Genomic DNA, 25,920 nt, shown 5'->3' with positions numbered 1-25,920 from the left:
GATAACTGCAAATGTCATTTTATTCAATAAATATTTATTGAGCTCCTCAAATAGGCCAGTATCTATGAGAGGACCAACTGAGACACAAATTTGGCTAGGACAGATGCCATTCCTAACCACAAAAGCCAAATAAATAATTCCAAATGCAATGCCTATCTGGAAGGAAAAGAGTTCTGGACCATGAGTCAAAGAGCTTCAATAAGGTACAGGGTCCAGACGAGGCCTCCTATCTAGAAATTATGAGGTCTAAATAGTTGATAAATTCCCAGTGCCACAATTATATAATCTTTGGTAAATGAAGGTTGGTTGCTGCATACTAAAGTATTTTATCATTTATAAGTTTATTTTCTGTGATGGCTAAGAACCAAGACTGCTTTAAGTAACATTGTGCTTGTTTATTTATTTAACTTTCTGAATTTGAGTTACTTTACAACAGAATTTCACTCTTTATCTTGCTGTGTAGAAAAGGTTGGCAAGGCACTCTGAATTTAACTGTGGTATTCTCACAAGCATGTCTCCTTATACTTTGCTCTCAGTTGTCCTGTTCTTAATGTCCCACTGTCCTCTGCAATGTTCCACTGGCTCCCTCCTTCCTCAGGGGTGTCCCCTCGGCCTTCCGGACACATGCAGTCAATTTCATTCTGTGCTTCAGATTTCTTTTTGGCCTTCCATAATGACCTTTTAGTTTCTGGGGTGATATTCACACAGATATAATTCATGGGCGGGCACACACACACACACACACACACACACACACACACACACACACACAGAGTAAAGGCTAAGATCAAACATCTTCAGTGAAAGGAAAATCTTTGGCTTTGTTACCAGTCAGAAACCAACTTAAGAAAGATTCTTTGAGTCTCCATTTCCAGCTGGACACTGAAAGTGCAGAGGACTTAGATGAGGTAAAAAGTGACAAAGGAGATGGCCCAGGATCTGGCCATGAAACCCATGTTCATGACAACTTCCCTTCCTTCTTGTTCTTGGTAAACACAGAAAACGCCACACTCCACTCTGTGTCATCTCTGACATTTCTCCCCCACACACTTTCAAACAAATTTCTGTAGTGTCTTTGGCTTAAGATTATCCAAAAAGTTATTACTGATTTTTAATTTTGAAACCCTTTGTGAATGCCAATAATATAGGTTCTCACTGACCAACCTAGGCTCATAGTTTAAATGTGAGTTCTGTACTCTACAGGATTCTTTTTTAATTTCAGAATGAGATTACTCTTTTTCAAAGATAAACAAAAAGGAAGATATTTTAGTATTAAAATATATAAAATGAATGAAAATTACTTTCTTTGCTGAGAGAGAGCAGAGATGGCAAAGGGGAAGAAAGAGAGAGGAAGGCAGATGGGGGGAAAAGGTGGGATACTATACACACAGCCAAGTGTTTGTGAACAAGGGACTCTATTCAGTGTCTCCACTTTCCTAAAAGCACTAGAAGTCTAGTGAAATTATCTGGATGTTTATTTAACAAACTCAAACCTTAACTTAGGTTAAAGGAGTGGAGCCCTTATGGAAGGGGTTATAAAACAGGTTACAGGGTCTCTCTCTCTCTCTCTCTCTCTCTCTCTCTCTCTCTCTCTCTCTCTCTCTCTCTCTCTCTCTCTCTCTCTCAAAATTATAAGGAAGGAAATGACACTGAAAACCCAAACCCAAGCAGGCTGGTACTTTCATCTTAAACTCTGAACCTCCACATCTATCCACCAACAGCCCCACAGCAGTAGCAGTATGCCTTAGATTTGCAGGAACCAAATGACTACAAAGGGGAGGAGAATACCTTTGTTTATGGTGGCTGAGACTTGGAGTTTTCCTTGGGTTACTATGTACAGCTGTTCCATTTTTCTCTAAATTATCTTTAGTTACTTCTTTCAAAAAACAGAGTAGCTCTCCATGATTCACCTGAAAGTTAAATATAAAATAGGACTACTTCATTTAATTTATGTCAAAGGGGATGATGCTTGTTGGCACCAAATGTATCTGGAAAATGTTTAATGTTGGTATTTTTCAAAAAAACCCTATTTAAAAACTGCAGGCCCATAATTATTACTGGTTTTAGCTCAAGTGTCTTATCTGGACCAATGGCAAAACAGTACCACCTCATTCTTACCTTGTCGTTGGATAGAGCACAATTACTTATATTCTTGAGCCTATAAGTATAGTAAAAAGCTTTAAATGTGTTACAACTACATTAATTCAAATTTTATCATACAACTATTTCTGGCCACTCTCATCTGTGTTGGATCATTTTAATCCCCTCATATTTGGTTTGAGAACACAACATACACACTTCTACCTCACTTTGTATCAATACCAGTGAGCTCTACCTGAAACAACTTGATTTGGATTTCAGACAACTGTGTACTGGGAACTGCAGGGTTCTTAATATTTGTGAAGTTTTCTACCCATAGAGAAATATTGATAAAATTGATAAAACAAATATTTTAATATTTTATATAACTACTCCTCAGCATATTAGTGTAAAATTCCTTTATCTTTAGAATATATTGTTAGAATGTTTGGTTTTAAATGTTGTTGTTTGAATTCCTGGCTTGATTTTCCTAAAAATTCGGTTACTTTAGGAATGGACAAAATTTTCAACTTCAGAAATAGTGCTAAATAGACTTTTGCTAATATGAAGTGTTAAACAGACTTTTAAGATTATGAACTACATACTTATGTGAAGTTAGCATTGATAATTACAATACTCTTAGCATTGATAATAACAAAGTCAAAGTACTGATCAGTTTTGACCAAACAACATCTGAAAAATGTTGAGGATGCTTTATATCCTGCATTAATAGAAATCCATCAAAGACTGTACTCTTTTGGTGTGTGTGTGTGTGTGTGTATGTGTGTGTGAGTGTATGTGTGTGTGTGTGTATGTGTGTGTGTGTGTGTGTAGTTTTGCATGTATGTACACATTTATAGTATATTTTGCGGACAGCGGGAGAGAGGTTGGTTATGTTTTACCTCATGCATTAAGGCAGACTCTCTCAGATTAACCCAGGGCTTGCTTGTACTATAGAGCAATAGTGATAAAAACTGCATGGTATATTGGTAAAGAGATAAACAAGTTGATCAGTGAAATAGAAATGAAGACCACAAAATCAAATCATACACTTATGGACACTTGATATTTAACAAAGAAGCCAAAAATATACAGTGGAAAAAAAGAAAGCATCCTCAATAAATGGTGTTGGTCTAACTAGCTGTCTGTATGTAGAAAAATGAAAATAGACATGAATTTGTCACCTTTCACAAAGTTCAAGTGGATCAAGGACATCAACATAAAAATATATACACTAAATTTAATGGAAGAGAAACTGTGAAAGAGCCTTGAACTCATTGGCAATGGGATGGGGGTTTCCTAAACAGAACTCCAATGTCTCACACTTTAAGATCAATAATTGATAAATGGGACCTCATGAAACTGGAAAGGTTCTCTAAGGCAAAGGACATAGCCAATAGGAGAAACCTGAATTCTACAGATCAGTTAAAAATAAATTACCAACTGCACATCTGATGGAGGGCTAGTATTTAAAATATATAAAGAACTCAAGAATCTAACCTCCAAAAAGCAAATAAACAAACAATACAATAAAAAATGAGATATAGAGTTAACCAGAGAATTCATAACAGAGGAATATCGAATGGCTGATTAGAACCTAAAAAATGTTCAAAGTCCTTAGTGATCAGAAAAATGCAAATCAAAATGACCCTGAAGTATAAGATTCTGCTTTATATCAATCAGAAGAACTAATCAAAAACTCAGGTGACAGCACATGTTGGTGAGGATGCTGAGAAAGAAGAACATTCTTTTCTTGTTTATGAGACTTCAAAATGGTTCAACCTCTCTGGAAATGATTCTGGATGTTCCTCCAAAAATTGGAGATAGATCTACTTGAAGACCTAGCTATACCACTCTTTTGGGCATATACACTAAATATATCTCACCATACCACAGGGCCACATGCTCCACTATATTCATAGCAGCCTTATCGGTGATAGCCATAGCTGGAGAAAAAGCCAGATATCCCACAACAGAAGAGTAGATACAGAAAATGTGGCTCATTTGCACAATGGAACGCTATAAAGCTATTAAGAATTTTGTAGGCTAATGGATGGAACTAGAAAGTATCCTGAGTGAGGTGACTCAGATCCAAAAGAACATGCATGGTATGTACTCACTAATAAGTCGATTTAGCCAAAAATAAATAAATAAATAAAATAAAAAGTACAGAATATCCAGGATACATTCCACTGAACTCAAAAAGTTTCACAAGCTGAAGGGCCCAGGTGAGAATGCTTCAGTCCCACTTGGGGGGAAGAAGAAAGCAATCTCAGGAGGCAGAAAGAATGAGTGACTAGGATATTGGGGGTGGGGAACAGGAGAAAAGCCCTTAGAGCCAGAATGAATGTAAATATGCAACCTCTGGGGTGGGAGGTGGGGGAAGGAAACACTCTAGAACTTACCAGAGACCTAGGAGGTAAGACACTTTCAGGACTCAAAGATGGGGGGGGGGGATCTTTGATGAAATGTCCAAGAGTGAAGAGAGGGAACTTGTAGAGTCGACTTCCAGTAGAAAGACAGGACATCAAGTGGAGGGATGCCATCCCACAGTCAAAAACCCTGACTCAGAATTATTTCTGTCTAAAAGAACTGCAGGGACAAAAATAGAGAAAAGACTGAGGGAAAGAAAGAGCCTAGCTTGACAGTCCTCGAGAGGCCCAACAGGCAGCTGACTAAGGCAGATGCAGATACAAAATCACCCATCCAATGGGCTAAAGCTAGAGACTGCTGTGGTTAAATTGGGGGAAGACTGGAGGGAGCTGAGGAGGGCTACCCCATAGGAAGACCAGCAGTCTCAACTAACCTGGACCCTGAAATCTTTCAGACACTGAGCCACCAACCAGGCAGCATACATGAGCTGGTCTGAGGCCCCTGGCACATATAGCAGAGGACTGCCGGGTCTGGCCTCAGTGGGAGAAGAAATGCCTAACCCTCAAGAGACTGAGGTCTCCGGGAGTCGGGAGGGATGGGGTGGGTGGACATCCTCTTGAAGCCAGGGAGAAGGAGGAATGTGGTAGATCAGAAGAAGGGCAATAACTAGACTATAGAAAAAATAAGAGTAATACAAATATATTTTAAAAATATCTTTCCTAGAAATGTCATAATTAATTGGTTACTCAGTTCAAAGTGGTTAAACTTAAAATTGAGCATACACATGAGCAACAAAAACTGGTTCAGCAGCTGTACTTAGAAATTTGTACATATATAATCATGGTTACCATCAAAGAAAAAGAGGCCATTTGTTTGAGTAGGAAGCAAAGGGAAGAGGTTTGAGGTAGAAAAAAGAAAGGGGTTATAATTATATTTTAACTTTAAGAATAAATAAGGGGTTGGAGAGACGGCTCAGTGGATCACATTACTTGTTGCTCTTACAGGAGACTCAAATTTGGTTCTCAGCATCCATGTGGTAGATCACAACCACCTTTAATTTCAGTTCTTTAGCATCTCTGCTTCCTTCATGGGCACAAGACATGGCATACATACATATATACATGAAGGCAAGTCACTCATACACATAAGACAAATAAATCTAAAAATAAATAATTGAATAAATAAGCATATTCCTCTCATTAGCATACACACTTGCTCTAATATTTTATACATATTAAAATTCTAGGTACACCAAATTATTGTTGACAGTTCTTTGTGATCCACTATCAGTAATTGTTTGTTTGCCTACTATACACACATATATACCTGAGGTCACATATAATTTCTTTAGCAAGAAAATGACAAAGTTTACAGATCCATGGGAGAGCCATGTGGCTAGTTCTGACTAAGGTGCTATGAGAATAAAAATTGAGAATCATTTTGGGTTAAGGATTAAACTTCCTGCATAAAGGCCTTGGAAGTTTCCCCTTTGCCCCTACAGTATGACCTGCAAAAGGATTCCTGGGCAGTTGTTTCGTCAGGATGGGTTCTGTGGTTTAGACAGCATTAGTGCCTATAAAGATAGTGTGAATTTAAAACCTAGCAGCTAACAGGAACTGTTAATATAGATCAGGTAAAGTGCCTGCTGCAACATAGTTCTTGGGTTTGATTCCCCACATTAAATGGAACATGATGGCACATGCCTATTCTCATGGCCCTTGAAAGGGGGAGGCGCAAGGATTAGAAGAAGCTGAAGGTCATCTTCCAGCTACATGGGTGCCTTCAGAAGCCAGCTTGAGTTACATCAGAACCTGTTTCAAAACATATGACAGAATATTTTTAACCACTGAGACTATGGGGCTTTAATGGCAGGGGGATGTAATGTCTAGCCTCTTTTTCTTCACATCTCAGAAATGGTTAATACATATAATATGTGCTTATATGTTTAGATGAAGTAATCTACTCTAGAGACAATAATTTATTAGATTAGGTGAATGAAGCCAAGATTGTTTTCCAATGTAGTAGGGGACTGAAAGACGGTCACTGATTTCTACTGCTAATCTAGAGGCCATCCAATGGTTCTAGATAAAAACCTCCAGAGAACAGAGGAACAACCTTGGAGATAAGTTAGGCTGAGTCTCATATTAGGTAGGTCTTGGGCTATGAAATTTTACTGAAGTTTCATGTAGCTTGTGTCATGTATTGGTCACATGCTGTTAAATAATTTTCGTAAGTATAGAACAGATTTATTATGATAACTTAGGCGAGAGAGCATTTATTTGAGCATCTACTGAGAGTTAGATATAGCATCAATATTTTTCATTTGTTATATCACTAAATGAAGAGATGATCCTGTGATGTTGGTTTTGATTTGGTTTGCTGAGGGTAGCAGCAACATTGAGATCAATCACATGGGCTGTATACAAAGCCACTCTGGCGTTACCATAAGTGATCTCATGTGTCCGCTCCATGTCTTCCATTAATCCATTGGTTTCTTCAACCAATTTTCTTGACAACCTGAGCCTCAGGTTCCAAAATGGTAGCAATAAATTAAACTTTAAAGACACCTCTGACTTCTAAGAACCTGTCACAATAAATTTTGCTTAGTTAAGTTCTCTACTCTTATCTTGAGGCCCTAACCTTAGTTTTTTCTCTTCTAATATTTTCTCATAAAAACTTTTCCACTCATGAATATGCATAAGCTTAGAGGTCCATAGGAAAGGCCTTAGCCAAGGGAGAAACTTCTTAATTGTATTACCCTGATGGGTTAAAGGAAGAGACATAAACACACACACACACACACACACACACACACACACACACACACTTAAGATCACACAATAGCCATACCATATCCGGAGAACCCCTTCTAGAAAATCTTTGGCAGAGGAGCTTGACTGTTGGTAGTGGCAGAGGGACTTTATGCCTTAGGAAGAGGCGGCTCAGCTGTGACGGATGGAGAAAGCCTGAAGAGATGGGGTCCAGAGTTTTCAGCTCTTTCTGAAGTTTGCCAAACAAATTGGAGCCCAATGGTTGTGACTTGAGTTCTCTTTTGACCAATGAGATTAAAAAAGTATCTTCTCTTGTCATTATAGGTGGTCTTTGGGAAATTTCCTAACCCAACAAGGGATAGAAATGTAAGCAAGCTCTGAGCCAACACAAGTCAAAGCAGAAACAGAAATCACTGGCACAGGTGTCAAAGCTGGGCTTGGTCTAGGGCAGGACAAGATGGTACCACCCAGTATTTATTCTGGATAGTTTGGTTGGTATGTGAGACCTTGGTTCTCTTCTTTAGGAGGGAAGGAAACAGCTCTTCTTAGAGAACATATATGCTCTTTAACGTCCCTCATTTGTCTTTCACAACCAATGAAAATAAAAAAAAATCATTGTGAATGAGCACTTAGAATAATAATACATCTTAGGGACTTAGACTGGGGAGTTTAGTGCTGATGGCATAACAAATGATGAAGACTGAATTGAGATTGAGTTAACCAAAATGGTAGGGGCTCTCCTAGGAAACCTGGAGTAAAGGAAGTTGAAAAGTGCAGGCTTGTCTGAAATGTCTCCAAACAAGATTCCTGTGAATCTGGAAATATGAGGAGTATGGCATCTGTCAGTCCGTTCTATCATGTTCTAACTAGTATTTCACAAGAAAATACAGTCCGTGACTAATACCCACCATATACACATCTGTAGAAAACAAGCCAAATACGCAGTATACACACCTCAGCCTGGTCAGAGCTGTCCTTTGCTGCATTTTCCAAGCTCCAGTCTATAGACTTTCTCCGGGGGAGACGATGCATATAGGATAGAGATTGGTCTCCTGTTGGCACAGAGCTGCAGTGGACATTTGCCCCATGCGAAATCTTAAAGAAAGAAAGATGAACGAATGAAGCAAAGAGCAGAAATTTAGAAGGGAAAAGCAAAGAAACAAGCAAACCAAAAGAAAAAAAGAAAAAAGAGAGAGAGCATGAATGAGCCAGTAGCTTCTTTGAGCAAATTCCAATTCTAACTGAAATTCTGGCCATGATGGAGAACACTTGCTCCTCAGCATCTCAGCATTAGACAATCAACACACATGGAACAAAATAGTAACAATTTGATACCGTTTCATCTGTGCAAGGGAGGTGTTTTTGACAGATGCACATGAGAAAATAGGTAGAACATAAGGTGTTTGTAGACAAATGTGGCATCTTACCAGAAATGGGAGTCTTTGTAGGATGTTTTTATTAGCAAGTTCAATGAAAGGTGGTGGAGGCAATTATGAGCTTTGGCAAGAAGAAAGGAAATTAAAGTATTACCCTCCAAAAGTGTTATTAAAGTTTATAACAAAATAATAGAGGAGTTAGGGTCAAGGTTAAAATCTAATCTCATTGCCATAGAATATGGTGAATTATGGATATTTGAAACTTTTTCTATATTTTATGATGGTTCACCGTGTTACTGTGCAGGACCTTGACAGCTGGAGAAAGCTGATCTGCCCAGGGCTACCCAGCTTCTGGAAGCAGGAGATGACTTGTTTCTAAAACACTTTTCATAAGCTAACTACATACTTCTTTTATGTAACTTTAAAAAATTTCTTGACTAGTGCCAGGATTCAGATGCCAAGAAACAGTCTTTCTGCCCCAGTTTGCAGGGAAATCTTCAATGTAACCAGTGCTAACCTGTTTGTACTGTCTTTCCCCAATGATTCCAAGAAGCCTCACAAAATTTGTGTCTTTTTGCTTCTAATCTATTTTAGGCTCTTGGGTGAAGTTGGGATTTTCTTATATGTCCCGAATGAGACTACATATCTTCCTTTTATGAAAAAAAAATATTTCTAAGATGTTCACATTTATCACTTTACAGTTTGGGTTCATACCCGATTTCAATTAAATCTCGAGTAAAATATCAGATCTGTGAGTATTGGTCTCAGTTAATTAAAGATACTAACAAAGGGACTATGGTAACTTACTTTCTTCAATCAACTGATAGTGGCAGCAAATAAGTATTACTGTGACAGCAACTCAGGTAAGTTATAATCATAAAAATAATTTTGGGCAACATCAAGAGGTTCTTCAGTCTGGGCAATAATATCAGTTATAAAATATGAAAAATATGTAAAAAGAAGTTTGTTATGTTACATACTCTGAACAAGGCAACATATGAGGATATAATCAATTTTTCTCCTCTAGCAACCCTGTGGTTTTAGCTCTATTTCATAGCTGGAAAGCAGAGGTTTGCAGAAAACACACATACACATTGTGTATGTATGTATGTATGTATGTATGTATGTATGTATGCATGTATGTATGTCCCTAGAACAAACAGAGTGGGATTTTCCATTGCTCTCATAACTTGAAAACAGTGAGAAGCACAGTAAGGAGCCATGACAGCAGGACAAGATAGAGTAGAAAAAACCCTACTAGAGCAGTTCATAGATTCACCTAACATGGGCTTAGCAGTCCAGGTCATCAGGCAATGTCACCTTTGTCTAGGCTTGAAAAAGTTAGATTTTGATAGGCTAACAGGGTAAGGAGGAAACTGAAGAAAGATTACAGAAAAGGGAAGTAAATATAAAAAATGCCAATAGAGTATGTGCTGAGTGAGAGGAGAGAGAGAGAGAGCCACAGAGAGACAGAGAGAGAAGAAGAGGAAGATAGAGACAGAAAGAGAAAGAGGAGAAAGAGAAAAGGAAAGACAGGGAGAGAAAAGTTGTTTCAGAATCTAGTGTTTGGGGGGAAAATTGCTATAGTCTGTGCTCTGTCTATAAAAAATGCCAATAGATTATGTGCAGAGTGAGTGAGATATATATATATATATATATATATAGAGAGAGAGAGAGAGAGAGAGACAGAGACAGAGACAGAAAGACAGACAGAGAGACAGAGAGACGGTGACGGAGATAGAGACAGGAAGAGAAAGAGGAGAGAGAGAAAAGGAAAGACAGGAAGTGAAAATTATTTCAGAATCTAGTGTTTGGGGAAAAATTGCTATAGTCTGTGCTCTGTCTAAAAACAATACAAAATCCTGCTTTTGGATGCCAAAAATATCTGCAGTACCTTCAGTCAATGCTAGTTTTGTGATATTGGCATGTAAGAACTGTCAAAAAATAAAGCATAAAAATTCTGCATTCAGTTAATTTTTCCAGGGGATATTAGAAATGTTGGAAGCCTAATAAATCTTAAATCTTGATAAATATAAGTCTAATTTCATTCTTCTACATCTAGATGTAAAGTGTCCCAGCACTCTTATTGAGTATGTCCCCTCTTCTCCAATAGTTTTGTTTGTTCGTTTGTTTTGGCCATCTATGTCAAATAAGAAATGGCCATAGTTAAATGTACTTATTTCTGGGCCTTCTATTTTGTTAATTTGCCTACCTATCTAGTTTTGTATACATGTGCGTGTGCATGTGTGTGTGTGTGTGTGTGTGTGTGTTTGAATACCCTGCTGTTTTTATTTCTAAAGCTCTTTAATATATCCTTAAATTTAGAGTTCTGGTACCTCCAGAATTGCTCTTTTTAAGGTCATGAACTTTGGAAGAGGGATCATGGAGCAGCTGAAGGAAGAGTGAAATGGGTCAGAGTGGGGTAGATAATGTATCAAGTTCTCAAAAAGTTAATGATTTTAAGTCAAATAGCATAAAAATTATGGCGAGATATGATAATCGTATTCATGGGGTACAACTCTACTTTAGTGAAAAGAAACAGATTAGATAAAATTGGATGAAAGAGGTTTAATTTTCTCTCATAGCAGTGGGGATTAACAATAAATTTTCAATGTTTGAAGTAGAGGGTACAGCTGAGAGGTTTTGAAGTTAGTCCTAAAAAATATAATACGTACACACACGTGTGTGCTGTTTTATTGCTATTCCTTTCATGATTATACATATAATTATTGTAAAAATTTTGATTACTGCTTTTATTTTTGAGGTTATAAACATCTTTTACATTTTACCTTTCCTCCTTCCAAGCCATTTCATATCTCTCCTTGTTCTGTTGTCAAATTCAAATTTTCTTTTAAAAATTGTTTCATTAGTATTTGTATGTGTGTGTGTGTGTGTGTGTGTGTAGATACACAAATACATAGTGTTTAAAACTATTCATTCTTTATGTTATAATATATCATAAGTATATAAGACGTATATATATATTATTACAATAAAGAAAAAAACAATAAAGATAAAACTAAGAAAAGTAATACTTGAAACAAATTTAGGGTTTAGAGACAACCTTGCCAATCTATCTGGGATCAAAAAGGCTGGCCCAGTTTATGCTTGTCAAAGTAAGTACACATGGTAATTGCTTTATACCATCAAGTAAAAGTTATTACATGACAAGATTTCTTACAATAGCTGGTTAGTACCAAGAGGGGTGTTTAAAAAATAAAAAATCCAGTAGTAATAAGATTATTAAAATCTGCACAGTAAGACAGAATAGGACTCTGACTAAAGTAAAAATGGAAGAAACAAGCAAATAAAGAGAAGGCACAAAAGAAAAAACTAATTTAGGGAACTCAGTGACTGGCTGGAAGTGAGAGTTATGGAGTGAGAGGAGGAAAACCTATCTCGGTTTCTTGCTGGTGCAATTGGAAGACAAACTGAGACCATGCTTGATCAGGTCAAAGGAAGATGAGCAAGAGCAAAGACTCATCTTTTAACACGTGGAATTGAGCTGCAAATACACATCTAAGTGGGGAAGCCTTTGTAGCTGCCTATTCATCTCTGTAAAGAAGGCAAAACTCATGGGTTCTGATGCATAGCTGCATGCCATCCATGCAAAGAGTCTTTGAAGAACGCTGTTTACCAATTGGCTGTGATAGATAAAATGAAAGCACTCACACTTTTATTTTCATGCTGCCAGATGCTATAAGCACACGTTAATTTTTATTTTAAAATAGTGTTACTGTCTTTGAAGTTAGTCACACATTTCTTTAAAAAAATATCAACTTATGTTCCTGAGAATGTGTGTATGTGTGTGTATGTGTGTGTGTGTGTGTGTGTGTTACACCCACACACATTTTTCAAAGGTTTATCCAGGGCAAGAATAAGAATATTGACAAATAACCCATTCTGCATCCTAGGAGACCTTACACAACTCCATTAAGGTTTGTCTAGCTCATTTTTAGATGTATTGCTATTCTTAAAAATATAAAATGTTGTGTTTTTGTGGCATGTTAAGCCTTATCTCCTATTAAGGAGACCCTTTGAGTACTACCTACTGTCTGATGCTTGCCCTCCTTTGTGCTGTCCCAGCGTTTCTCAGTCTTTAACTTCTGTTTTGGAGCAAATTAATCTGTCCAGATTGTGGGCCACATCCCAGGCTTATTTTTAATCTGTGTGTGAGTGATAAAGATCTAGAAGTCATTTTGATTGGTGTGTTTCTATAACTACAGCAGGATTCCATTTACCACTTAGTCAAGGTGGTAATGAGGATTTCTGTACCAGGCAACTGTGGCTGCCATCTGGCAAGCCAGCATTACATGCCTGTCTGGCAGACAGAACCAATTAGTCAGGCCCCACACCTCCCAGGAGGCCTTCCTGTATTTGGTAGCTGGTGTCCCACACTGAGTCTCAAAAGCCCATGATGAATTCTAGGTGGGGAGAAAAAAGTTATTTCCCTTTGGTCTTGTAGAGCCAGCAAATTCTCCAGATGGAGGAAGCCCATGAGCTGAACTGCTGACACAGCAAACTTCTTTCTGGTGGTCATGGTATAATTGCTCGGACCATGTCACCAGTGAGAACCTGAATATAGGTGGGTGGACATCGAATATGGAGTTAACTTCTGTGCTACAAGGACTTTCATTTCACCAAAGCAAAGGAACACACTCAATCTGGAAACAGCAGTGCCTAGAATCTGTGCTAGAATAATCAGATTGAGACTTCTCAGCATTACGATATTGGCAAGGCAACTGTCCTTGTCTCTGTTTCCTTATCCGTGAACTAACATGTTCCTTTCACAACTGGATGATCTGTGGGAGAAATTAGTTAATACATGTTAATGGCTTAGACGAGTGCTTGGGCCATGGCAAATGATGTCTGCTAGCTCGACATGGGAGTAAAGGACTGCTGAACTTACAGCATAGAAAGAACCCATTTCATGCTGATGGAAGAACCCTTGACACGAAATGAACTGAGGAGGAGAGGGGAAAATATATATGTAATGATTCTCACTCTATATCAACATCTAGTGGGTAGAAAGCTATTAGTTTTCTATTTTAAGCTTTAATTATTTTTATTATACTGTCTTCTAGCAATTGTGTAGTAGTTTATGATTGGGGAAATCAATTAAAATTTAAATAAAACAGAGGCTTACTGTGTAGCACAATTAGTATAGTGCTTTTTAGCACACACAAGCCCTGAGTTTCATCCTCCCCACCATATACACCAGGCATGAGGGTACATGCCTGACATCCTAGTATTCAAGAGGAAAAGAAAGGGTAAGAGGTTAGCTACACAGAGTTTGAAGCCAGTTTTCGATATATTGCATCTTGTGTAGAAGAAGAGGAGGTAGAGAAGGAGGAGGAAGAAGAGGAGTAAAAGAAGTAAGAGGAGGAAGTGGAGCAGGGGGAGGGAGGAGTAGAAGCTGGAGGAGGAAGAGGAGGAGGAAGAAGAGGAGGAGACAGAAAATAGAAGTGGCAACAGTGGCAAAAGTGGGTTAGGCATCCTATTCATACCTGTGAGTCACTTTAACTTGGAATCTCAGGTTGTCATCCATCACAATAGAGAAACAACAGTGGCATGTGCATCTGGTAATGCAATGCACAAAATGCAAAAAATATGTACCTGAAAGTAACTGACCATAATAAAGAACGAATTTTTGACTGTAGTATTATTACTAATGTCTTTCTTGAGAATGACAAAATAGAGGAAAATTTATCAGTGCTAGAGTCAAAATTACAGGGAAACCCAGAGACTTTTAGATGTTCATACAATACTATTTTAATCTTGCTAGTTTATTATTTCCTGCTTTAAACAGACAATGCCTTCAAGAACTCACCATGGGAAAGCCAATAGAAAACACTAAATGGGGGTCAGAAGGCCTGAGTTTTAGCCTTAGTTGTCCCACTAACTTACTGGTCATGTTACTTTCATAAATGAACTTCAGTGTTCAATCAGAACCCTCAGAATGAATCCTGAAATACACTGGTGGGCTGGCAAGTATTCTACACACACAGTCCTTTGCCTGGTTCTTATGCACAGAAGGTTAGAATCCATAGTCATTCTGTTTCCTCCTATGGATAAACTCTAACAAGTATCTTGGTGAGTTTTTAAAGAGCTATTAAAATTATAAGTTAAAAAATTTCTCTTTGAGTTTTATGCAGACTTTAATCAGTATTCTACTAAAATATCTGGCTGTCACTTAATGCTTGGCAGCATTGCAAAAAACCAACCGAGTCTATGTATCCGTTTAATTAAAAATTCAGTAATTTTTTGGGAATGGCTCTTTGTTATCAATGAATCTTTAGTTTGGTCTTTATTTGGTCCAGTTTTTCATTGGTGCTATACTTGCATTTTAATTTCAAATTACTAATCACTTAGATTTATCCTCCTCAAAGACAGTTTTCATGGATTGTTCATATGGGTACTAGTAGAGTCTGGTATTTATATCAAGACACTTTAGGGCACAGAGGATTTGATATTTAGACAGGAATGCAATGAGCTTTTGAAAATTAATAATCTTTTTTTCTTGTAATGTGAATGCAGACAGACTTTATTTCTCCTACAGGCTGGGACCTCACATGGTGTTTTCGTTATATTCTTGTCAACTAGACAAAAGGCAGAGTCATTTGACAAGAGGCAACCTAGAAGATGCTCCCTTCAGAGTGGCCTTTCAGCAAGTCTGTGAGGCATTTGGTTTATTGACTGATGTAGGTATGTCCTTGCTCATTTGTGGTGGTGCTACACTTGGTCAGGTGGTCCTGAGTTATATAAGACATCAGTCTGGGCAAGCCAAGGAGAGCAAGCAAATAAGCAACATCCCCCAATGGTCATTGCTTCAGTTCAGGTCTCAAGGTTCTTGCTTTCTTATATCTATTATTTATCTTCATGGTAGACTATAAGCTACCAGATAAAACAAATTATTTCTTCTTCCCTAAGTTGCTTTTGATCAGGTGCTTATCACAGCAATATAACATAAACATAAGACACATGGCTAGTGACACCAGTGAGTTTGCCACTGTTATGTTGTCCAACTCAGTTTGCCATAGACAACATCGGAATACACAAAATCTCAAAATTTGTTTTCAAGTTGAAAAAGATGCATTTATTCTATTTCTATGAAAAAGTAATCATTGCTATTTGTATGTGTTTGCATGAATTTATGTTTTTCCTCTGTACTTTTTAAATGAATTACCAAGAAAAGCTTGGCTATTTCTTGTTACTTACCTTGCCATCCTGGAATCTGTTACTGAGTACTCTGGTTAAAAACTTTTGATTGCTCTCTGGTTTCTGGCTGCTGTTTGTGTTCTTGCTTTCTTCCTTATCACATGGGTTAGTGGTTATTTGTTGCTCAGAAGAGTCAGTGGGTCTTGGCAGGACTCTGCTCACCTCTCTTGAGTAATCAGTCCTGGAATTCTGGAGTGAGGTTTGAGGTTCTGTCTTCAACCTCTCATTCTGATTTCTGTGAAGAGAGTTTCCACCTTGTCAGTCTGAAGGAACACTCATCATCATATACAACATTGGCACGGGAAGCAGAAGGTGTGAGTCTGGAAGCGTGAACAGCAGTAGCAGCCCTGTGAGATGTAATGGTAAGCATGGTTGTCTGTCTAAACATCAAGTACTTGAAAGCACCATGCCACCATCTCTCTTATCAGATTATTTTTCTCCTCTCGCTTCCTAATCGACTGAGTATCTGCTCCAGATAACTTACTACAAGAAGTGAACACTGATCATGAGTACATTACTCACGACTTACTCACATAAGCATTTGCACCTAGAAATGGAAGAAAGTCGGATGCTTGGCAAGGCCCACGCCTGCTCTGTCTCTCCACAGTTGTTTGACCCCAAGACTCTTTGTCTCTCAATGTTCTCTCGGATGCTCCTGTATTTGTTGATCTAATCCAAGTTAAGCTATGAGTGGTCCTTTGCATATATCTGTAGTTTTATGGGCATCATTTCTGTAACATTTTGACATTTCATAATGAAATGGAAAAAAAAAAGTTTAGAGAGAACTCAGATTAACATCTATAAAAAGGAAAGTTGATGGTTCCTAAAAGGTGAGCAGAAAGAAATTTCTGGGAATTCAGGGAAGAACACAGGAGCATCGAGTCAGCAGCAAAACAAAAAGATGTTTCTAGAAAGAGGCCCAGATGACAGTTTCAATCATCAGTGTGCTCTGCAATAAATAGGTTTCTAGTTTAGTCATATGAATACTGTCATATCCTAAGCAAGGGGTCAGAGATTTGGTCTTTAGAGATGCCAAATATTTTCACACATTGAAACATTGATGTGAAGAAGACACCACTGAAGAAACACAATGAACCAGATCCAATAAGAGGTGTGTCAGAGAGGCCCAGGGCATGAAAGATGACATCAGGGATATGTGCAGCCTCATTTGTATGTATGGTAGCAACAGGTTAGTAACTTCTAACCTCTTAATCTCTGCTAATAAGACAGTTACTTTCTCACTGGGAAAGTATGTTATGTAAAGTCAAAATTAAGGAGGAATTGTTTGAATTTTTCACTATGAAGAGTGAAAAAGAGACCTAGTGGCTGAATGAGAAATGAGGTCAGTTTGCTAGCCTGGAAAGATGAAGAACAGACTTTTGTGAGACCAGTTTGAGAGCATGGATGCTCTCCTCTGACAGTACTCAGTATACCTCATGGAAATGCAGGGAAAGGAGACAGCGATGTTCACCTAGAACTATGCCTTTGCCACATATGTGAAGTCCAAAGACAACAGTTAAAGGCAAAAAAGAGAAAAAGTGCATATTTGACAAATATACTGAAAAAATGTTTTTATTCAACATAATTAAATTTGTATTTAAAATAATACAAACTATAACATTTAGAGTTATTCTAATCTTGGTTTAAAAGTCAAGATAGTGGTTATCTGTAGGGGTTAATATAGATTGTAGAAGGGAGTGTGTGGGTCTTTGGGGTACTAGCATCTTTCCCTTTCTTGAACTGGGCATTTCCTGCATGACTATATGGTGTTTGAGAAACTCGAGTGAGAAACAGAAACAAGGCACATGCTTTTATGTCAGTGTAAATATAATTCTCTAACATATCTTGAGAATTTGGCATAAATCCCACAAATATACGTGCCTAACACATTCACGTCTAGTGATCAGGGCTAAGAATTAGTTCTATTTGGTGTTCAAAGGAGAGAGACATAACTATTATCTGTGCTAACTAGTAAAACAAAGGTATCACTGACTGTTCGCTTTCATGATGCCAACTATATAGCCCTTTCCATCTCTCAATTAATTTAGTTCCTAAATCCATCCCAAAGAAGGCAGATTCTCTTCATTTCCAGATGAAGAAACTGAGATTCAGAGATTTCATATGACTATATGGCTTTTCAGAGGTAGACTCTGATTTAAAAACTCTACTAGAATGGCCAGCTTTATACCCTCTAGGCAATAGGGTGGGCATGGGAGCTTGGGACTGAACTAGGATTCAAAAACAAAGGAAGAGACCACCAAAGCAGGAAGTATTGACTTTGAAGACCATGTAGGAGACATAACAATTCTGGGTAAAGGCAAAGAACCAGTATCATTTTTTTCTTTATTTACCTATAAAATCCTTCTTGTGGCAGACTCAAGACAGAAATGCCCAAGAAATTCAGCAGTGTATTTTCCTGTCTCTTAGAACAACCACAGTAGATGTGAAACCAAAAATAACCTGTTAGGTCTGTTTCAAGTAAAAACTGTCTTAAAAAAATACATAGCACTTTAAAAATTAGCATGAAATAGACTCTCCAGCTGAGAAGTGACATGTGTCTCTGCTTAGCACAAACATCTTTTCAACACACATTTCTTGTTGTGTTGTTCACAAACTCACAGTTCTTTCTTCTAGGTGGTGTGTTAGATACCTACTTTTCTGAAAATAGAAATTTGCCATTTTAAAAGAAAAGGGAAAACACAGCATCCATAGTGTGTTGGAAACTGGCAGTTAGCTTCCTCACACCTACTTCTGGCCTTAGCTTCTGATCCAAGGATTACTATGAGGAACTCAGTAGCATCCCTGGCTAGAGTAACTAGGGTTTATTACAATGCTGCTGAGTGATCAAAAAGGAGGGTAAGCTGCCCAACTGTTCTCTCAACCATATTGGAGAATTCCTGCAACTAGGCTTTTAGGGCTCCCCACTGATGAAGCTCAGATTGCTAGGGCTAAAGAGAAACACTACAGTGTGAGTAGCAGCATCTTTGACTTTGTGATGCAGGGTCCTGATGACCCTTCCGTGCAACTCCACCTCAATAGTGCACACATTTAATTTGGATTACATAAAAATCTCAAATAGAGTACCCAGGGGTCTCAGCTAAAGGTCACCAGATGCCATCCAAAATGTATGCCAGCCTTGGCAGCCAATCGATGCCTCCAATTCCCAATCACGTGCCAACTATCCTCTAGAGTAGGCTCCCAAGACTGACAGCACAGAGACTGGAGATCTAATTTTCATTCTTATTGAAAGTCATAAGAGATCATCAGCACAATCAGAGATTGCATCTCTTCTTATTTTTTAGAAAGATGCTAAACATAACAATTGGGAGGCAATACACCTAAAATATCACTGTAACTAAAATACCATAGTAGCCGAAGAACAAAGTCTGTGATACAGTATGTTGAAAATGTTATTGTGTAAATATATGAGGGTTTTTACTATTGTTCTTTCCTTTTTTTTATGCTACGGGGATAAGACAAAAGATTTAGTTTCCAGAAAGGTGTTAAAATGATATTAATTTTACTCCTATACCTAGGTCCAATCAAATCACTGCTCCATCACTAGTGACATAATAAATGAACACAACACCACACATAAATGTATGTCATAAATGTATACATACACCACACTTTGTGGTGAATTTATGGTTTTCAAAGTTGGTATTATTGTCACGGCAAAAATCAGTAATCAAAGCAGTTAAGTAATTTACTTAATGCTTGTAATAGAGATTGTGACTTTAATCCAGATTCATGTGGCTCCAAAGCCTGTGTGTCTCAGTTTCATACCTTAACTTAAAAATAATTCATAATTAAACACTGGGGTTTTAGACCTTGTCTTTAAAACAGGAATTAAATTTTGGTGAAAACTATCCTTGAGTAATTTCTATTCAATATTCTAAGCTTTCGACTTTGTAGAACATCAAAATGTTCATTCAGCCTGTGTTTATACATTCCCCAAAACAGCATAATCCCAAAAGTTACAATCCCAAAGTAGTGCAACTCTTTATACCATTGAGCTATGTTCTGACATTAACGAAAATAGTAAGTTTACATTTTCAGCCCATTTATACTGACGGATTTTAGAGAGTATAGCAGAGTTCTCAAATGATTCTTATTTTGAAGGGTATAAAATTAGTACATGATCCAACCAGCAATTGTTCTCTGCTGTGATTTACTTTTAAATTGTAAATAATATCTCAGTATCTCTGCTCTTCTGAAATCTCCATTCATTATTTACAGTTCTGTGTCTTGTACCAGAAATCTTGTCTTTTGTTTGTCTTTGTGTGTTATTCTTACCTCCTTATTTCTATGCCAGTAAACCTCTCTCCAAGCTAATCATTGTACTCAGTAGATTGGCCTGTTGTCCATTTTTAATTTTTATTGATGATTGGTGGGGGAAAAGCAGTGTCACACCTGGGCTTGTGGTCCTGGGTCCTATACGAAAGCAGGCTGAGCAAGCCACAAGGAGCAAGCAATTAGCAGCATTCTTTTGTGGCCTCTGTATCACATTCTTCCTTCAGGGTCCTGCCCTATTTGTGTTCTTAACTTCTTTCAGAGATGGAGTGTGACTGAGAACTATATGGTGAAATAAACTTTTCTTCCCAAGTATTTATGGGTTTGGTGTTTTATTACTGCAAAGAAAAACCTCAACTAAGACAGAATCTGATATTATGCTCCTATTAAATGGAAGTATATACATATCTAATGTTTTGAATGCACACACACTTTTTAAAGACCTTCACATTTTCTAAGCCTTGTCAACTCTGAATATTTTCATTTTAAAAGTAATTTTAACTTGGTTTGTAAAAATAATATCTCATTACTATATACCCTTCTTCTCATATAGTGCAGGCTAAATTTCCCATATCAGTTGCTCATACCTTCTTTTGTGAATTACCTGTCTGGGTCTGTTGTCAAATTTTGAGGTAGGATTGCTCTTAGTTACCTTCTTCACTTGCAATACCTCTGTTCATGCTAAGAGACTTATTTTGTCTAGGGTGTGAGGTATAGGCATTTCAAATAATACTTGGGATTTTAGTTCAAAGTTTTCTTTCTTTAAAAAAAAAATCAGAATTTTCAATGATACACTGACAACTTTTACCATATAGTCTCAATGCCTGGATTCAGTGGGCACACATTTTCCTTATTATTCTCCAGGATGTCATAAACTGAAGGTTTCTGCCTGTGTCTTATACTATGTGCATGCATTACGTATGTCTTATGTATTGTTGTACTTCTCACAACACTTCAGATGAGTACAAAACTAAACAGAAGGAATCCACAACACCCATGGAAACAGTTAATACTGTTAACTTGGAAGGATCTAGATTCAACTAGGAGACAAACTGTCATGCATAAGAGAGTTTCAAGATTAGATGAACTGAGAGGGAAGACCCAGCATATCTGTCTAGACTGGAGTTACTGAGTGAGTAAGGAGAACACAAGCCGAGTCCCAGCAAGCTCTACACTCCTCCCTGGGGATGCAGTGTGACCAGCTGTCCCATGCTTCTGCTGCGGACCTTCTGACTGAGGACCCAAATAAAACTTTCCACTCCTGAGCTGCTTCTTGCTACACGTTTTCAGAGCAAACAGACATTTAACTAATATAGCCACTGTAGGTGAAAAGGGGCAGCTAAATGAAGTATAAAATGCTTAGGACAGAAAGGTTTTCACATATTCATCATTTTGATCTTATGCCAATGGACACAACAGCATTTGCTCTGATTATCAGGCTTTGTAAGGAGTATTTATTTTTGATTTGTGTGCATGAGTATAAGATGAAGTTATATATGTGCACCACCAGTGTGCCTGCAGCCCTTGAAGGCCAGCAGAGGGTGCCAGATCTCTGGGAGATATAGACAGTTGTAAACTGCCACCTAGGGACCTGCCTCCTCTGAGGAAGCAGCAATGCTTTTAATTATCTCTCAACTGTATATTTTAGAAGATTACTGGCGATATTTATTCTCCCAACATTTCCTTTGTACCTTGATACTTACTTCTTCCCCGGTATTCAGAATTGAAGTCCAAGTCTGGCCCATCCTAGATAATTATTTCATCATCAAGTTTTATTCTCAGTCCTGGAATATTCCAACCCATCATGTACTGATATGAAAATGTTAAATGGCAAAGATTATTGCACATTTACATAAAAGCTTCAGTTTCTCTTTCCTGGATTACACTTAAGGTGCTCTAAATGGTCTCTCTCTTTACTTCATCACCCTTAGTTTGTCTATCACTCAGCAGCCAGAACCATGGCTTGCAAAGTGTAAACACTATGTATTTATTCTCTGTTGCTCTCAATTTTTCAACAGATTCCTGTCCTGCATAAAGCGGAGTTCGCACCATGGCTCACACAGAACCTCGTTGGCCTCTCTGATTTCACACATTCTTTGTGTTGTGTGTTTGTTGTAGTTTTGCTCTGTGCTTGCAACTTAGTGGCCTTCTTGTTTGTTGCAGTTGCTAGAAGGGCCAGTTATCTGATACCTGAACCTGTGGAAAGTTGCAACCTCTTCTTCAGAACAGAGGAGGCATGCTCCTTTATAAAGAAGTGAAGTCTAGTAGGACCGTGACTGCAGAAACACTGGTAAGGTCAGCTCAGGACTTCTTACTGTCTGCTGTGCTGTGGTTAGTCTTATGCATGACTCTGCTCTGTTTCTACAGAGACACACGCAAATGTTGCCTGTCCAGAAAGGCCTTTTGAGAATCCATTTTGTATCATTTCCTCTTCTGTTTTCTAATTATATTGTCTCCACGTGAGTGCTTACGGCTTGCTGTTTATTCTGCCACTAACACTCTATGTGCCCCACTGAATCCCCAAGGCTCAGTCATCAGAAAGTGCTCATTCATACCTGTGAAGAGGATCATGATGGTTCCCCATGGAATACATTATTCTCTAAATCTATTGAAACTTCAAACAGTTTGAACATATCAAAAGATTTATTATTGGAAATGACTTCAGAGGATTAAAAGTGACAAAATTTTGTTCTTTAAGAAAATTCTGTGAGGAAAACACTAGAGAGAACATGGACTTATGATACCAAGATAAACTGTTATAATTGTGTGCAATCATCCCCCTTAAAGCTTTGCATAGAGCCTACCTGATACTGCTCTAGTGATCACTGAGTATCTAAAGAATAAAAAGATGTGTTACTGACCTTTGACATTGGAAGCTATCATAGAGGTCAACTGTATTTATTGGAATGATTATTTTTAGAATATACACATTTCAGTTCTGTTCATGAATTTAGCTCATCAATGTTATCAATTTACCGATACTTATTATAGCTCTGTCCTAAGGATCTTCTCTAATACTCCCTGCTGCCTTCGTCTTTACTGTGAAGGGGTTCCTCATACACTGTGTCCCTTGAGTACTGAGTACAGAGGGGGAGAATCTCTCTTTCTGAGTATCTCAGTTCATGCTTAGTACAAACACAGACAGAAACCTAAGTCCTTAAGTCATGTAACCCTGACCATAAATACTTACCCAAGGAGAAGCCTGGTATGAACCATGAGGTTTGGTTGTAGCATATTTTCTTGCCAGGGTCTCTTATCAATCTGTCATTGCACTTTGACTATGATGAGTTCTAGGTTTTCCTTGATTTCATGTTAAAAAGTATAACACATAAACACCCCCATTTCCAGAAAGGAGAATTATCAGTCATTCTGTCACCTAACAACCACTATTTTCATGTGAATTTTAGTTTTGATATGGTCTATGCCATCTGAAACTCATTGGACTTTATTCTCCATTGAGAGATACTGAAGATGAACACGTAACCAAGTTATTATTTTTAGAGTGGGAATTTTATGATGGGTTTCGGACTAAATAAATGTCTAGAGTAGAATCAACCACATGATAGATTTATGCGATTTGAAAAGAAGAGTAGAAAGAACAGATAAAAAGAAAATCATGCCTGCACTATTTCCTTAGCTGCCATGTTTGTCTGCAGCACTTCAAGACCTCCATTAAGAAGTCTGTCATCAGATGCAACCCACCTCAACCCTAAATCTCCAGAAACCTGGGCACAATAAACCTGTTTTGGTCAGATGTATTTGGTCTGTCGGACTGTGCTGTTAGCCATGGCAAAATAAACAGCGAGCTATCACCCACCTCAATAGTATGCCTTGTATCGGGCCATTGTGAGAGAGATAAGTCATCAGAATTGACAGTAATACACCTTTTCATTCCTTTCATTTGGCCTCCTAGTCCCAGCAGTCAGAGGAAGGCCTGTATAATTGAATCTACTTTTATCTGCTTTTTGTCAAGATGCCCTGACCCTTGGAAATCACTGCTTTCATGTTTAGTGCTTAAACTTGTTTGGCTACAATTTGTCCGAGGGTTGGTCACAAGCCTCTGGATTTCATCCCCCATTTTTACCTACTCTATTTTGGAGATAAGATAAAGGCATATCTTCCTATTTAGGAGCTATCAAAGACTATTGAGGAATCCTGAGTAACATCTGCATGCAATTTGAAAGCTTGAGATCACAGGCCTGAAATCCTTTAAAGCAAGGAAACATTGTTAGATCTTTACTTTTCTTGGCAACTGTGTTACTCTAATTCACTTACTCAGCTTTCAACATGTAGAAGACTTTGTACTTTGTGGGGAGGATACAGTTTTGTGCACAGGACTTCACAGTTAAAGGGGAGAGACAGAGATATAAGAAGCCTCAACATAATAAAATACTCAGGGGTGTTGTGGGAGCTTTCAGGTACCTTAGATTTGTATTTTAGAAGAATCCTTCTGGCCATGGTGAAGAATGAGGATTTTCACTCTAGAATGTATAGGAGTCAATAGCGAAGTCATTTAAAAAGCAATCTTGCCTTAGTCTATCTGAATAGGGAGCTTGGGATCTGCTATTGTGGGATTCATGCTGGATTTTCAGGCTGTTCATGCATGACACTGTAAAAGCAAGGCTTCATACAGTCCACTAGGGGACAAGAAAGGCAGAAGCAAAGAGCTGACTTGGAAGGTTTGGATGAAATCTTAAAGAGAAATGGTGACAGTACAAACCACAGTAAAATTTGCCTCATTCTTCAAAGCTCATAGATTAACTTTCTTTATGAAAACTTAATTATATTAAATAGGCCTTGAGCATATTTTAATCTAATAATGAATGCAGAAAACAGGAGTATAACAGCATCCCTCAGTTACGTTATTTGTGATACGGGTGGGTGGTTGTTATGGGGAAAATTGTGTTACCATCGAGATTACTATGTGTAAGTCTCAATTCTTATACCGTGTGTGTGTGTGTGTGTGTGTGTGTGTGTGTGTGTGTGTGAATATCTAATTAATATAGTGGGCTTACAATATGGTTGACTAGAATTTTTATGAAAATAGGGATGTGAATACAGGTGCAAACATGGAAAAGTCATATGTACCAAAACCCTAATGATAAGCAAGAGTGCATAGGACACATGGAAATTGTTTTCTGGCACCTCTGGAGGGAAATCTGCTTGATGCTTACCTGAGTGATAAATCTCTAACAGCCACAACTGTGAAAAAATAAATTCTGTGGTTTCTGGCACATTGACAGAGTAAGAAGATCATCCACAGTTCTAGGTCTTCAAGTTCGAGGTTATATTTCCTCTTCAATAATGTCCTGGAGAAAATCTCAGCTAAACCTGTTTCCACTCCTTTTCATAGTTCTTTTGCTTTAGTCTTTAATTCAGATTTTCCCTTTGATGACACCCCCTTTGGTATTTAGTTAAACTTCTTATGCAGAGTTTTACTAATTGATTCAACTCAAAGCCACAGCCTTTTCAGATTTAGCAGCTCCATGTTTTGGTATTTTGGGACTTAGGGAACATGATGGCTGTTGATCTCCTTCGTATCAGCAACAAGTAGGCTGTTGACAACTGTTCACTTTTGAACTGCTGGGGATTATTCTAACAAAGCATGTTAATTGCCTGTGGCACTCAAGCAACAACAGCGTTAAGTTCAGAGAAAACCTATCTTACAATAAAACAATGCCACTTTTACATTGTCTCATTTGAGTAAGAACTATTGCTTTTACTTCACAATTTACTTAATGTAACGTTTACTCCTTTACTATTTAAATTAAGCAAGGGCTCCTCCTCACTTGCTTTTTCCAAACAAACTA

At 37.9% G+C, this 25,920-nt stretch overlaps 1 protein-coding gene across 1 annotated transcript in view; it reads right to left on the bottom strand.

Moving 5' to 3' along the window:
• Nucleotides 1-25,920, bottom strand: part of LOC308423950 (uncharacterized protein C1orf87 homolog) — a gene marked incomplete at both ends in the record, with an annotated part of 58,211 nt that overhangs the window by 30,718 nt on the left and 1,573 nt on the right. Inside the window, 4 exons of the mRNA XM_080920776.1 lie at nt 1,789-1,910; nt 7,303-7,566; nt 8,178-8,318; nt 15,818-16,052. Coding sequence (XP_080776902.1) covers nt 1,789-1,910; nt 7,303-7,566; nt 8,178-8,318; nt 15,818-16,052 — 762 coding nt within the window. The remainder of the gene's footprint in view (nt 1-1,788; nt 1,911-7,302; nt 7,567-8,177; nt 8,319-15,817; nt 16,053-25,920) is intronic.

Source organism: Micromys minutus, assembly GCF_963924665.1.
Source record: "Micromys minutus genome assembly, chromosome: 9".
Classification (NCBI taxonomy): Eukaryota; Metazoa; Chordata; class Mammalia; order Rodentia; family Muridae; genus Micromys; species Micromys minutus.
Note: the sequence above shows the minus strand (reverse complement) of the source record. Positions and strands in the feature narration are given on the sequence as shown.